At 45.4% G+C, this 14,295-nt stretch overlaps 2 protein-coding genes across 6 annotated transcripts in view; one reads left to right on the top strand and one right to left on the bottom strand.

Annotated features, from left to right (window-relative positions):
- The window catches only part of PIK3CD (phosphatidylinositol-4,5-bisphosphate 3-kinase catalytic subunit delta), a 50,057-nt gene extending 38,966 nt beyond the window's left edge, over positions 1-11,091 (top strand). For all 4 annotated transcript variants that reach the window (XM_077837476.1, XM_077837478.1, XM_077837477.1 and 1 more), the window contains 8 exons: positions 1,573-1,751; positions 1,975-2,084; positions 2,833-2,911; positions 3,968-4,135; positions 5,014-5,137; positions 7,227-7,372; positions 8,686-8,818; positions 9,536-11,091. In XM_077837476.1, the coding sequence (XP_077693602.1) occupies positions 1,573-1,751; positions 1,975-2,084; positions 2,833-2,911; positions 3,968-4,135; positions 5,014-5,137; positions 7,227-7,372; positions 8,686-8,818; positions 9,536-9,673 (1,077 nt within the window). In that variant the 3' untranslated portion in view covers positions 9,674-11,091. The remainder of the gene's footprint in view (positions 1-1,572; positions 1,752-1,974; positions 2,085-2,832; positions 2,912-3,967; positions 4,136-5,013; positions 5,138-7,226; positions 7,373-8,685; positions 8,819-9,535) is intronic.
- Positions 11,092-11,143: 52 nt separating this feature from the next.
- The window catches only part of CLSTN1 (calsyntenin 1), a 61,792-nt gene continuing 58,640 nt past the window's right edge, over positions 11,144-14,295 (bottom strand). For both annotated transcript variants that reach the window (XM_077837481.1, XM_077837480.1), the window contains one exon: positions 11,144-13,695. In XM_077837481.1, coding sequence (XP_077693607.1) covers positions 13,504-13,695 — 192 coding nt within the window. In that variant the 3' untranslated portion in view covers positions 11,144-13,503. The remainder of the gene's footprint in view (positions 13,696-14,295) is intronic.

The raw sequence follows: 14,295 nt of genomic DNA, 5'->3' as shown, positions 1-14,295 counted from the left end.
CAGCTGCATCACCCTGGCGGCTCTCTGGCTTATAGTCATCGTGTGATCAACAAATACACCCAGCTTTTCTCCTTCTCTGTCGCTTCCAGCTGATACATCCCCAGCCTGGAGCCCATTGTATTAGGCACTGTGCAGACACCGAGCAAAAGGATGGTCCCTGCCCCCAGGGACTTAGTCTGGATAACTAACTAACATCAGACTGACAGTGATAATTCTTTTCTTTATGGGGTGTTCGACCCAGACTTCCCCTTCATGTGCAGTTTTGCTCACATCCCTCCCCACCACACACACAATCCGAGGTTTAGAAGTGAAGGTGCTCTTCTTCCAGCTGGGTTGGTCCAGAATGGATAGGACTTTTTGCAGACCAGCAGTACAGTGCAATGCAATGTTCACTAGTGAGGACTGAGTCCGATCTCCTGTGTCAGTTCCTGGTTCTGCTGTTGTCTCACTGTCTGATTTAGGGCCATGACTCTCTGTGCTTCACTTTCCCCAGGTTGGGATTATTTAAGTACTTGAGAAATCTGGGTTTCAGTCATTGGCTGACAGGGGCTGTAAAAGTGCAAAGCATTATCTGTGACTGTTAGACACAGCTGTCCCAGGAGAGGGCATGTGACTGTGATATCCAGGGCATAGGCCAAATCCAAGATGTGATTTGAAAATCACTTACCACTCTGGTGACCCACGGCATAAACTTCAGCTCCTGAGAGGTGCTTGCGCACAGCCAGAAGCCCTCAGTTATACTGCAGGATAAAGACATGTTAAATTCCCCCCCCCCCCCCGCACCCCCAGCAGCAGGTTTGGTAACTTCCCCTCAGCAGAGAGCGATGGGGCACTGCCCTCTTGGCTGGTGCTCTGATGAAGCTGCATTGTTCAGTTCATGGTGAACACGGAATTGTTTGTTTGTTTGTTTAAATTCTGGATGAAATGTTAGTGCTTATGAGAGAGGAAGGAGGGTGCAGGGCACAAGCCTAGGACTTGGGAGACCTGGATTCAAGTGACTTCGGGGAAGCCACTTAGCTTTGCTGTGCCTCAGTTCCCCATCTGTAACATGGGGATAATAGCGCTGCCGTCCCTCCAGGGCTGTGCTGAGGATCAATACGCTAAAGACTGTGAGGTGCTCAGGTACTATGGTGATGGGCCATGGAAGTACCTTAGATAAAGAGGAAGAGATAAATTAGAAGGACCCATAGGATTGTCAGCGGATCTAGCCAATGCATGTCAATCTTGATCCACAGCATATGTGTTGTTCCAGTTCTGGGACCCCTACACAACTCTGCCAGAGCACTTCATGGCTAACCCACAGCCCCCTCTCTTATTGCAGTCCTGGGCCTCTACACTAACCCGCTATTTCAGGACTGAGTCCCTCCCCTGCTTTGCCAACATAAGCTCACTCCTGACCTGAAGGCTGTCCTGCTATTCAAGTTCTGGACTTCCATCGGGCAGCCACCCCCAAACATGCGGTGTGTAGCCAGTGTTCACTACAGGGAAACAAGAATGAAGCCAGCAGTACGTTCCCATGTGGCCCTATAAGCAGGGTTTCTTACTTTAATTTTTTTCCTCTGTCTGTGTCAGGGGGAAGCACTTAATAAAATGAAAGCCTTGAATGACTTCATTAAAGTGAGCTCTCAGAAGGCCACCAAACCACAAGCCAAGGAGATGATGCATGTGTGCATGAAGCAGGAGACCTATCTTGAGGCACTTTCCAATCTCCAGTGCCCTCTGAACCCCACCATTATTCTTGCTGAAGTTTGGTAAGGAGGATTCGTGCTCCATGCCCTTAACTGCCATGTGGTTTTTGCATTACTGTTTGGTGGAAGAGCCTAGGCCACTGGTTTTCCTGATCTCTCTCTCCCTGCCATGCTAGTCACTTGTCTGTTAAGAGCATTTGCAGCTGGTTTTGCATATGAGGCTCCACACCCCATGTCTGAGCGGGAAGAGACCCTGACTGACGAAAGGTTTCTTCTCTTTCTCTAGTGTGGATCAATGTACTTTTATGGACTCCAAGATGAAGCCATTGTGGATTGTGTTTAATAACGAAGAAGAAGGTGGAGGGGGAGTGGGCATCATTTTCAAAAATGGAGACGGTAAGTCCTACGAGTTCTGTACCTCTGATCACCAGGGAGCATTAATAGATATAAAACATTAACGTGCAGTAAATGGGCTGGGGCTTGGTCTCTGAACCGTGTATCATTGTTAGGTAAGGAGGCTGCGGCTTTGACACCAGGATTTCCGATGGATATCTAACAGGCTTTTATCTAAATAGTCACCAGGCACAGCTCTGTCATTCAGACTTTCTTGTAGCTCTGTAGCCCCAGTCGCTGTAAGGAATGAGGCTGGAGCTGCGTGGGAGCCCTAGGCTCTCATAGCAGGAGTCACTGCTGGGAATGGGGAAGGAGTCCTGGGACTGGAAGAGCTTTCAGGTACTCCTATCCCAGCCTCTGCCAGTAGGGGTTGCTGTAGCAAGGGGGTTCCCGCCATGGTGCATTTTGGCTCACTGAGGCTCAGTGATACCTGTGTTCAGAGAGAGGCTTTCTGAAATGCCCCAGACAGAGCCATGGGAACAGAGCCAGTGGCAAAATGAAATGCAATAGACAAACCTGTCCCGCTCCAGGGAGAGGGAAGGCATCTAACACTGCCAGGCCCAGTTGCGGTGACAGTGGGAAACTCTGCTGAATGCAGGTGCCTCCTAGTGGTCAGCTATAGAAAGTGCGAAGTATGGCAAATGCATCTTCCATATGCCTGTGCTCTCAAGAAAGCATTTGCTGAAGCTGAGCAGGAGGAGGGGAAAATGAGAGAAGTAGAACTCTGTCTTCATTTGTAACGTCTGACCAGATCTCCGTCAGGACATGCTGACTCTGCAGATGATCCAGCTGATGGACGTACTATGGAAGCAGGAGGGTTTGGACCTGAGGTGAGTCACTTGTGCTGTGGCAGTGATAGTCTGCATTTGGACCGAATCACTTTGTCAGTCGTCCTATATTGCCCTACCAGGGAAAGGCCGAGACACAGCCTCTGTGCCGGAGTCTGTGTGGAGTGGGTTGTTTCAGGGGGAGGTAAGAGCAGAGGTATGATTGGGCGAGGGAGAAAGAACTTAAATGTCTGATATTGCAGCTGAAATCACAGTAGATGTGGGCTGATTGGGTCACAGCTGTGCCTAGAGGGAACCAGTGCGGCTGCTCTTACATGTGAAACCAGCTGCTAGCCCTATTTAGGGGGCTAATGAGGGAGGGTGGATGGAGGAGGCAGAAGAACTGCAGCTCCTGCTCCCCTCCTGCTTACCCCAAGAACCAAAGGGAACTCCTCCAGCTCCGTGTCCCATCACCTCTTTCCATCATTACTACAGTTATCGGCCCTGACATTCAGCATTGGCATGAGTAGTGGTCAGAGTAGGGCACAGAACGTTGGGCCGCCTCAGCTTTATTTGAAGCTCTGCCACTGCATCGTGGTGAAGCCTTGGGCAAGTCACCCTGCTTCTTTGTACCTCCCTTTGCCCTTGCTCATCTTTAAAATTGTGGAGGGGGGGCATGTGTAATGAAACTGACCGGCCTCCCAGGAGGGTTATGACAAGGCCTAGTGGATGTCTGTAACGTGCTTAAAGAGGCTCAGAGTAAAGATGCTAGATGAGGGCAAAATATTTATTGTTTAACCTGGGCCTTCAGGTGAGCACCTCTTTCTTCTGTACACCCAGTCCTCCAGGGTGCAACCTGCCCTCAGCTCACTTGGGAGTCATTGGAAGTCGAGGCGCTTGGCACCTTTGTACACTGATGCTTGTTACTGGCTGAGTACCCTTGGGATTTGCAGAGGTCCCTGGTTGCTGTGTGTGAAGTTTAGGTGAAGTCCCCCCTTCCCGCCCCCGGATTTATCCCAGCAAATCCCCTTTGTAAAGTGGAGGATGGGGAATCCCAAAGAAAAGCCAAGCCAACGCTGTGTGAGGTCTCAGTGGAAGGGGTTTCTCTCATCTCTGCAGGATGACCCCTTACGGCTGCCTCTCCACAGGCGACAAAACGGGGCTGATCGAAGTCGTCATGCACTCGGACACCATTGCCAACATCCAGCTGAACAAGAGCAACATGGCAGCCACTGCAGCCTTCAACAAGGATGCGCTGCTGAACTGGCTAAAATCCAAGAACCCAGGGTAGGTGGTACTGTGCTCACTGCAGCTTCAGGCTTCCTTCCAACTGGAGACGCATTCTGGTGCTTTGCCCTGTTGTCCCCTCCCCTCTTCGGTTCCTTCTGATTTCCAAGCCATTCAGGAACAGTTGGGAGTGCATGCTGCATCCCTAGGCTATAGCTTCATTCTCATGCCTGTGTCCTTCCCCGATACACCAGCAAGCATCCCGTGTGTACAGCTGGGTCTTGGAAATGTTCTAGGGCAGGACAAAGCTCACTACTCCCGCGGGATACGAGAGCCTTTTTTCAGGTTCACCCCCAAACTGGGGGGCTGAGAGGTGCTGAGCTCAGCATCCACAGCTTTATTGGGAGTCATGGATGCTCATTACCAATTGGATCAGACTCTTGATGCACTAAGGGATAAGGGCCTGCATCGTCCCCATTTTGTAGAATCCTGATACTTCTTAAGGGATATAAATGAGAGGGACAGATTGATGGCCCTGCAGGCTTGAGTTCTCTATCACTTACAGTGTGGGGCAGTAACAGTGCTTCCCTCCTCCCCAAATTCACCCTGCCTATCCCAGACCTGTAGGAACCACCACTAGGGATGAGTGGGGTTGTTCAGTCCCAGAGCCCCTCCAGTCCTGTGAAGCCAACGGATTTAGTTAAGACCGAGCAGGAGGCCCATCCACCCTTCCCTGATGGAGGAGAGACAAGAAGAGTCCCCGGTGAAGGACCTTACAGAAAATACAGGATTGGTAGTTTGTGTACATGTCACACCATGTTCAGCAAGTTTACACGGGAGAGAGGATATGCGAGCGAGAGTCCAAGGGTGAAGTATTTGTATTCAAAGTAGAACCTTCTGTTTGGGTTTAGACTCATCTTTGTTTGTGTCCCCCGCAGTGAAGCGCTAGAACAAGCCATAGAGGAGTTCACTCTTTCCTGCGCTGGGTACTGTGTGGCAACGTACGTGCTGGGCATAGGGGACCGGCACAGTGACAACATCATGATCCGGGAAACTGGCCAGGTATGGAGCATTCGCTGGCACTGGAGATCTCGTTGCTGCTGTTTGTATCTTTCGCCATAGGTGTGTGCATGCCACTCCGAGAGGAATGGAAACATCCCAGTTGGTTTCTTCACTATCTTCAGATCAGATAGTGTGGGAGCTGCTGAGGCCCAGATAAAGGCCCCAGACCTTCCAGCCCAACGGTAGAAAACGGAAAAATTCTCACTAGCTCTGCCCGTTTGTGTGGCCAAAACAAGACTTGACTTACAGGCGATTATATAGCTTCAGAATATATTTGCCCTTCTTTCTTGTGTGCCTTGATGAGCTGTGAAATAGTTCTGGACAGTGGAAATGTCAGTATTTATTAGACTAGTGTTAACATCCACTTTGTAATGGCTAGGGTGCAATTCACACTTCACAGCTATTGTTCGAGGTTGTCATTTACACTGGCTTCCCATTTTGAAACTTTACTTTGCTATTACAAAGACTAGAGGCTTTAATGAAAGCTGAGGTCCCAAAGAAGGTAGTTAGTTACCTGTGCTGTAATTTCACTTCCCTGGGATTTTTAATGACCATTGGGTTTCAGGTCTCATCTTGAAGCTTATATGGTGTCCTTTACTTCCATTATTCCAGAGGCTACAGGCAGAACTAGGAAGGGGAAACCCCTTTTGCCAACAGGACACGTTAGACTGTTGGGACAGTCTTGTGGGAAGGGGTGGAAGTCCCATCTCTTGTTCAGTCTAGTTTGAAATGAGCCAAAGCCATAGGAAACAGCCATGTACTGGTCTATGGGAGATGAACTAGAAAGAGGCCCAGTAGATTGCTAGGTGCTATAGTCCAGTTTGAATTGCTGTCTGATGTTAGTGAGCAAGCGATCAGCTGCTGAGCTCTGAAATTCAGAGCTGTGGAAAATAAGTGGCTCTGTCTGCACTTTCTTCATGTAACATCCCCTAGATCCCTGCTTCACCTTACTGTTTTAGATGCCTGTTGTGGGACAAGTGCTGTCCTGGAAACAAGCACAGTTATTGTTGTGATGAAAGACCTTATAAAAACCTAGAGATGCCTTTGCTCTGTGAATGCAGCAGGAAGGGGGCCAACTTCGCACTCTGCATCTATGGGGCTCAAGAAAGGGGGGCAGGGATAGCTCAGTGGTTTGAGCATTGGCCTGCTAAACCCAGGGTTGTGAGTTCAATCCTTGAGGGGGCCATTTGGGGCAAAAATTGGGGACTGGTCCTGCTTTGAGCAGGGGGTTGGACTAGATGACCTCCTGAGGTCCCTTCCAACCCTGATATTCTACGATTCTATGATTCTGTGAAAGCTCTGGAGAGCTGCAGCTGCTGAGGGTTTCTTTCTGCTTGACAGAAATGACATGGAGGCTTGGGAATCTGCAAGGCTCATGGATATAAATTCTGCACAGCTTGTGACAATCCACTTTTTGCCACTAGAGTGTGCTTGGAACCCTTTGAACAGCAGCATTGATTTGTTTATTTCAGGGTTTAGAGCAGCCTTGCAACCTGGTCATGAAAAACCTGTACTCACCTAGTGAGTGCTATCTAAAAAAAAAAAAAAACAACCACTTCATCGGCATGTGTAGAGTTTTGCAGCTGCGTCCAGCAGGGCATCAGCCCTCCAGCCATAATGCAGGAATCAGAATTGCCCTCCTGGAATGAATCATTGGCTCATCTAGTTTGCTTCCTGCCTCCGGCAATGACCTACTCCCGAGGCTTTAGAAGAACATAAAAATCCCCCATGTGTATCAAGTGCTGCAGGGGTAAGAATCCTTCCTGACCCAGCCAGCACTTAACTTATGCATGGATGCATTACTGGTAACACTTGTGTCCTACAAAGTAAATACTTCCCCTGCTATCGATGGACTGACATGCAAAAGGTGGCCTAGTGTTTCCCATGAGACTGTGTCTGATTGCTTTGGAATAGAATCCTGAGTAGAGTACAGATGCCAGGCAGCCACTGGGGCCTGATCATTTTGAGTAGGTTTTTTTTATTTCGCTTGGAGAGATAAAGCACATTCTCATACGGAGAAGTGCAAGGGAGTTTAATCAGCAGAAAGCAGACACATCCCCCTAATAATTCTTTTCTCTCTTAATTCCAGCTGTTTCACATTGATTTTGGCCATTTCTTGGGGAACTTCAAGACCAAATTTGGCATTAACAGAGAACGCGTTCCTTTTATCTTAACCTACGACTTTGTGCATGTGATCCAGCAAGGGAAAACTAACAACAGTGAGAAGTTTGAAAGGTAAGCTCCACTGATCTGACTTGGGCTGTAGTAAAATGTTTTGGGGTGGATGTGTCCGTTTGTAGCAATCACTTCATCTTACAGTTGCCCCCAGATGCACACTAACAGTTTTGGACACAGAGCAACAAGGTGGGTGAGGTAATCTTATTTGGTGGGAGACAGACAAGCTTTTGCGCTTACACAGAGCTCTTCCTCAGGTCTGGAAAATGTGTTCAGTGTCACAGCTAAATACAAAAAGTGGAACAGATTGTTTAGCATAACTAGTTAACACAGGTTTCAAGGGACCATTCAGTGTGAAGTGGCCTGTTACCACCTCTGTAGTCATGAAGGGGAAAGAGAGGGCAGGTATAGATTTGTTGTTCTAAACTGTAAATCCAGTCTCTCTATTCAGTCCATGATTTTTAGTCTCTAGCAAATTTAAGCTCCCAGACTTGTCTTTTGAAGGTGTTGTGCAGGTTTCCTTTGAGGATGAGGCCTGCTAGTTTTGTGAAAAGTGTTCACTTCCAGGTAACAGGGTGTTTTTGTCTTTTATCGTTATTCAGTGAGAGTTCATTTGAGAGTGCAGTGATGGTCTGGTTTTACCCACAGAACTGTTGCTGGAGCATTTAGTGCCCTGGATGAGGTACACCACATGTTGCGTTAGGCATGCATGGGGCCCATGGACCTTGAAAGGTCTGGTGTGCGAAGTATTGATCATCATAGCAGTGGAGAAATATCTCCAGGTTTTTGCATCTGTTTTGCTACAACGCTTCCTCTTCCAACCACACCAGCAATTTAAATTTAGGGTGGGCGAATGTACTTGAGTTCAAAATGACCCAGACTACCCCTTAGCACTTGCTTGAGCTGACAAACCCTTGGGGATTATCCACTGGTATGAGTGGCTGTTCCTAAGATAACGCATTTTTAGAAGATTTGGTTACAGGGCACAGCAGAGAACTGGCTTTCCCCTGCAGGAGATCTAGCATCAAGTACTCATGTCATAAGAATTGGCCTCACTCAGTCTCTGTCCATACCCCCATAAAACACGCAGTTTGTATGTGAGAGAGACTCAGGTCTGGATTTGGGGCCAGTGTGCCACTGGACTATACATACTATGAACTAAGTCTTTTCCAGCTCTCGCTAAAGCATATTCTTTTGGTAACAAGTGGAAGCATGGGCTAGTCGAAAAACATTTGGCCAGCTGTTGGAACACCTTGTGTTCAACATAGAGGTGAAGCTTCAGCTTGGCCATGTTTTTATGCTATCATGGCTGTACTCTTACTTTAGTTGGCTGCTTGTCTCACTTGCTCTTTGCCCCTTCTCTTCCTGTACAGATTCAGGGATTACTGTGAAAAAGCCTACATGATCCTGAGGTGCCATGGTCTTCTCTTCCTGCATTTGTTTGCACTGATGAAAGCTGCTGGCTTGCCAGAACTCAGCTGCTCTAAAGACATTCAGTATCTCAAGGTGAGGCAGGGGGTGGGAGAGGGTAGGACTAAAGGTAAGCGGTTAAGGAGTGGGAGTTAAATTGCTCCTTTCAAGTTTCAAAAGCAATGAGTAGATATTCCAGCATGCAGGAGCCAGCTGTCAGATAGCCAGCACCAGCTGGTAATTGATTCTCTACCTCATGCTGTTGCTCCCTGCTCATATGATTTAGGGTTTCTCACTCAATTCTAGGAGATGGGACTCTGCTGGAGATTTCATTTAAATGAATGAGATTCTCAATTAATGTGGACTACAAAAAGTTCAAACTAAACTCATTATCTCTCAATTAAAAACCAATAGGTTGCTTGAGAGACCTGTTCTTTTTGAAGAGTTGGCAATATTACCTTCTGCCATCCTGTCTTCCTTTTCCTTGCCCCCTGTTGCAGCCAGGTATGCTCAGTTGAAGAATCAGCTGCAAAGAGGCAGGCATAGCATTGAGTGTGTTAGCTCTCCCAGCTACCACCTTCTGTTCCCACTGTGCCTTTGAAGTGCTAAAAACCTGGTTTCCTGCAGCTGGATGAAATGGGGTTGTGCTGTAAGCTAGTGTTTAAAGGATTGTTTTCCCAGCTCCAGCATGAAAATAGGATGTAGTTGACTTTGAGAGAGCAGCCTGCCTAAAACAAAGGTGGTGGGGGGTTTGTTTGTTTCTCTGTCAGTTGGGTGGGCAGGGCTATACTAATTTCTGCCTCTTTCCTTCAGGATTCTCTAGCTTTAGGGAAAACAGATGAGGAGGCATTGAAGCACTTCAGACTCAAATTTAATGAAGCCCTGCGAGAGAGCTGGAAAACCAAGGTGAACTGGTTGGCACACAATGTATCCAAAGATAATAGACAGTAGAGCAACCAAAATAGCCCTTGTGTGGTCCAGGTGAATGTAACAGCAATAGACAAAGACTGCTGAATGTTGCCATGTTGAAGATCAGCACCTGCACCTCTACAGATCAAGTGTTTGTGAAGAGTCTACCTAACCAACAGCTGCACAATCCCATTCTAGATCTCCTAGGGCAGAAGGGGGACAGCATGAGGCAATAAAATTACTGTACACACTGAAAGGTAGGTGTATGTGAAGCTTGCAAATGTAAGTTCTTAAGTATGCAGCCCCTCATTTAAGGGTGGAGGTGAGGCTGTTGAGCAGTAGGTGAGGAATGTACTGAACTAGCACAGTTTTAGGGATGTGGAGCTGTGCTCAGAGAGGCTGTAATTTGGCCAGTGGCATATCAGCTTTTTAAAGCCAGACTAGAATAGCACTAGCAGTGAAAATAGCATGTTGGTGCATCTAAACTTCAGTCTCTCTCTCTCTGTAATCACAGCGGAAGGTGCTGCTAGGCAATACTTTTTCTAGTTGAAGATTTCACCAGCTCACCCACCCCCGCCCCTTTCAGGGCTGTATTTTTAGAAATGGGTATACCATCTTGTGATGCTTTATTGACAGTCGGAAGATAATGTTACCAAGCTCTAATATATAAAATACACAGTAGTTGGGAAACATCACCATAGAGCCACCTTCAGCCTGGCTTGTTGACTAAGGAGAGAAGATGGGTGGTGCCACCTCACCCACTGAAGGTAGAAGATGCACTGTCCATATACAGGGTGATGGCAGTGGATAGAACCAGGAAAGTTGCACCTTCAGTTTATGCGGTGATACAATATTCTGAAGCATTTTTGTTTACATTAGGTCAGACCCTGCTCTAGTTTTGTTTTTAAAAGTGCAATAGATAGCAGGTGTACACCACACCAAACAAGCAGGCACTAAAGTGCTTTCTGTCTAATCAGTCTACAATGGGGTCATGGCAGTCTTGCAGAATTCACCTTATCTGCAATGAATAAAAATAATTTAGGTTTTTCCCCCCTCACTTCAGTTGTGGAATAACTACAAAATTGTTAATCCCATCTTGTATAGCAAAATCATAGCCTATATCTGGTAAGCAAAGATCTAGTCAAAGCAAACGTATCAAACAATGGTTTCAGCCTCTTTTAAATGAAGGTTATTACCTTTTGTAAATAAATCCAAGACACAAGTTGCATTCTTTTTAAAGTGATGAAATTACCTTTTACTTTGATACTTATTTATTTAGAAAGGTATTCATGATCTTATTGTGTATGTGCCCTCTGAAAAAATGAATTTATTTTTTTAAGCCATGGTATGGTTCTGCACCAAGAGAATGTTTACATAATGATGGATTTTTTTCAGTTACCTTCAATCTGTGATTTTAGGTGCACTTTTGGTAAGTCTAAAAATAAAACGTTTAAGTTGTATACTAGTCCTGGAAAAATCTTTCCCTCACTTTAGGCATTAAAGTCAAACTGTAGCCACTTCAGACAAACATGGATAGTTATCACTTGACTCATCAACTTTGTACCATTCAGAAAGCATAGCAAGCAGATTTTAGAACCAGAAATTTATTGTAGCTTAGACTTTTTGGACTGACTTATTACCAATATACAGATCTGAAAAGTTACATCCACACTGGCTACAAACTGCATCAGAAAGTTTACAGCCTTTCAGCACTAGCATTCAATCATGATCAGTTTTAGTCTAAAATACAGCAGCTACAGTATATGGAAGAATAAGTCTTCTACACATTGACATTAACACAGGACAACTGTCAGACATAAGTTAAAAGTTCCCCAGTTTACTTAAAACTAATAGTTATGTTACCACATAAAAGTAGTCAAACCCATTTCCCCATTTTAGAAATCTAAAATTTTACATTAAAAAACAGTAAGTAGATTGTGTGGGTTCTCTCCCCTGCTTTCAGGTCCATTATTGTAAAAGGCACTCCAGAGTCAAGCTTTACCCCAGATAAACCCACACGTAGGTCCTGTTTCACACACTGGGAGGCAAGATGTGTAGTAGGTAAGAATAGGTCTGCTCTGAAAAGATATAGAAAGTAGCTGGGTCTACTTTTCCTTCAGTTGTTCACACCCATTGCTCTCTACCCTTCCCCCCAACCCCCACCTTTATACCTGCTCAAGGAACAACTGGAAACTATTCAACATTTGCCACTACTGGGGTGGAAGCTGAGCCACTAACCTGTTTTAATCCATGTACACAAACAGATTACATGCAATATCAAAATCTGGAACTCTGCTACTATAATGAGTGAATGGAGTTCTAATTTCACATTGCAAGCAAATCAAGTTACCTTTTAACCCACCTCCAAATGTTAAATTGACTAAGCAGATATACATAAGACAAGGCTCTGAACAAGACCAAAAGTATTAAATAGAGAACAAGACCTGCCTTACGAAAAATCTAGCACTCACCACCATGGGGTCATAACTTACTTTTCGTACCGTTCAGCCATTCCTTTAAGTAAGTAGTCGTTTGCACTTCCAAGTTAGAGGTCTTTGATCAGAAAATCAGCCTGCCATGTCTTGGAACAATAATCTTAACTCAGTTTACAAGGTTTGCTGGTTGGATAATATATGCCATAATTTCATCAGCAGGAAAACAGATTTACTAAGTGTAAACAAAAGGTTTAAATACACCAACAGTCCAAATTACTGTACAAGGAGCTACAGGGACTAAGCAAGAGTGTGTTGAATAGGAATGATGCCAACTATGCCCACCCATGCCCTAAATCAGAAAAGTTCACAACCCAAAAAAATAAAATCCCTATCTAGACTGGTAGCCAAGGTGCATGTGTACACAGGTCTCAGATGCTTCAGTTACCATTATTACAAACAACTGAATAACTTGCCCTGCCAGCAATGCGACCAGCGAGCATCAGCCTTGGACTACAACCAGCCCCACTCTAATTAACAGAATATCAAGAGCAAACTTACTTGCTCTAGATCCAGGCAGTATTTCTTCCTCTCAATTTAGTAATCCTTACACTGAAATAAGCGAAGGATCAAAACTTAAACTGTAGTAGGCTGTACAGTTGAAATTCTGAAAAACCTTTACAGTTGCAAGCTTGTCTGTTCTCTCCATAAAACAAAGTGGGGAGGAGGGGAAGAAAGTAACAGCAGGGCTGGAGTGAACACAGCAGTCGAGGCCAATGACACTGCATTATTAATACATCTACACTAGATAACTGTGCCTGTGCTCCTGCTGCAATAGTTACGCAACTTGTATTATTTCATGCTTCATGATTTTTACCTTAGCGTGTTTTAAACCCCAGTCCCTGTTTTCACTACCACAAATGACATAATTCAATATATTTACAAAATATTCAAAGAGAGTCATTCTACATATTAACCTCATTCTGCCACTTTACACATGCACTAGTTTGGGGGAAAAAATTCACCAAGCTGAAATAAGCAACTTTACCCTTTGTCAACAAGTGACCTTTGCATCTTTCAGAAAGAATAAGATGAATCAAGCCAAAGTTGTTTCACCGGGGGGGAGGGGGAGGAAGTGTCCAGAAACTCATGTGCAATGGCTACACATCTGTAGAGTCACTTAGCTGAGATGACACGAAGAAAAAAGTGCAAGGTGGTTCCTCACATAGTGTAAAAAATCCAGTCAGTGCGGGACAGGTGACGGAGGAGAGGTGCTAACTACAGTTCTAGAGACAGTATTAGGAACTAGCCAATATAACACACATATTGGGATGTGTTGGTTGGCTCTACTGGCCAAAATGACTTTTTTACACCATGGATCCTTGATGGAGAGGGTTACAGTGAAGTCTTCTAGAGCAAAAACAAAGGGAACAGCTGGAATCAATAGCTGAGTGTAGAGTCATCCCATTCCAGCTGTTGCTGTCTGTTAACATTCTGTTGGTCCTCTTCCCGCTCCCCTTCCTCCTCCTCACTGCTTTCAGACTCTGCACTAGTGATATCATCATCTTCCTCTCCATCTTCACTTTCTTCTTCCTCCTCCTCCTCCTCACTGCTGTGCTGGTCCTCATATGTCTGTCAGACACAAAATTAGCCATTGACTTTTCTAGCTGCCTATAGGCTCCTATCCTTTTATACGCTACCTTCATTGGGAGTTGTGAATGCTCAATACTCAGCTGGCTATTGTCAAAAGTAAAGTGGCTCTGAAGTAGTTCTGAGATTTCAGAAAGTTACTAGCCAGTCTTGTCCCTGTTTAGTATAAATACATTCCTAAAGGTCATCCAGTGCTTTGAAGAGAGTACTATTGAAATAGGATCCTTTGGTGTGAACATAGCAGCAGCATTAGTGGTTTAAAGTGTCCCTGCTCTCCCCACCCCCCCTTTTTTTTTTTAATATCAAAAAGTATCAGAAGTTAACTGAAGTAGAAATGATCCCAAAAACTAACTGCATCAAACCAGGACGACAGCAAGAATAACTCAATGGAAAAAGCTGATGTGGTGGGGGTTTATTGTAAGGAATATACTGAAGGAGCCAGTGATATTTATTTACAGTCTGGCACAACACACAGATATTTTTTGAGCAGTTTATTGCCATCAAGCCACACCCAACAGATCACAAGAAACATGGCTGCTCCTCACACAACGTACAGTCAACCTGTGGCACTCTCTGCTAGAG

This window comes from Eretmochelys imbricata, chromosome 18 (assembly GCF_965152235.1).
Source record: "Eretmochelys imbricata isolate rEreImb1 chromosome 18, rEreImb1.hap1, whole genome shotgun sequence".
Taxonomy (NCBI): domain Eukaryota; kingdom Metazoa; phylum Chordata; order Testudines; family Cheloniidae; genus Eretmochelys; species Eretmochelys imbricata.
This window is presented reverse-complemented; position numbering and strand designations above follow the sequence as displayed.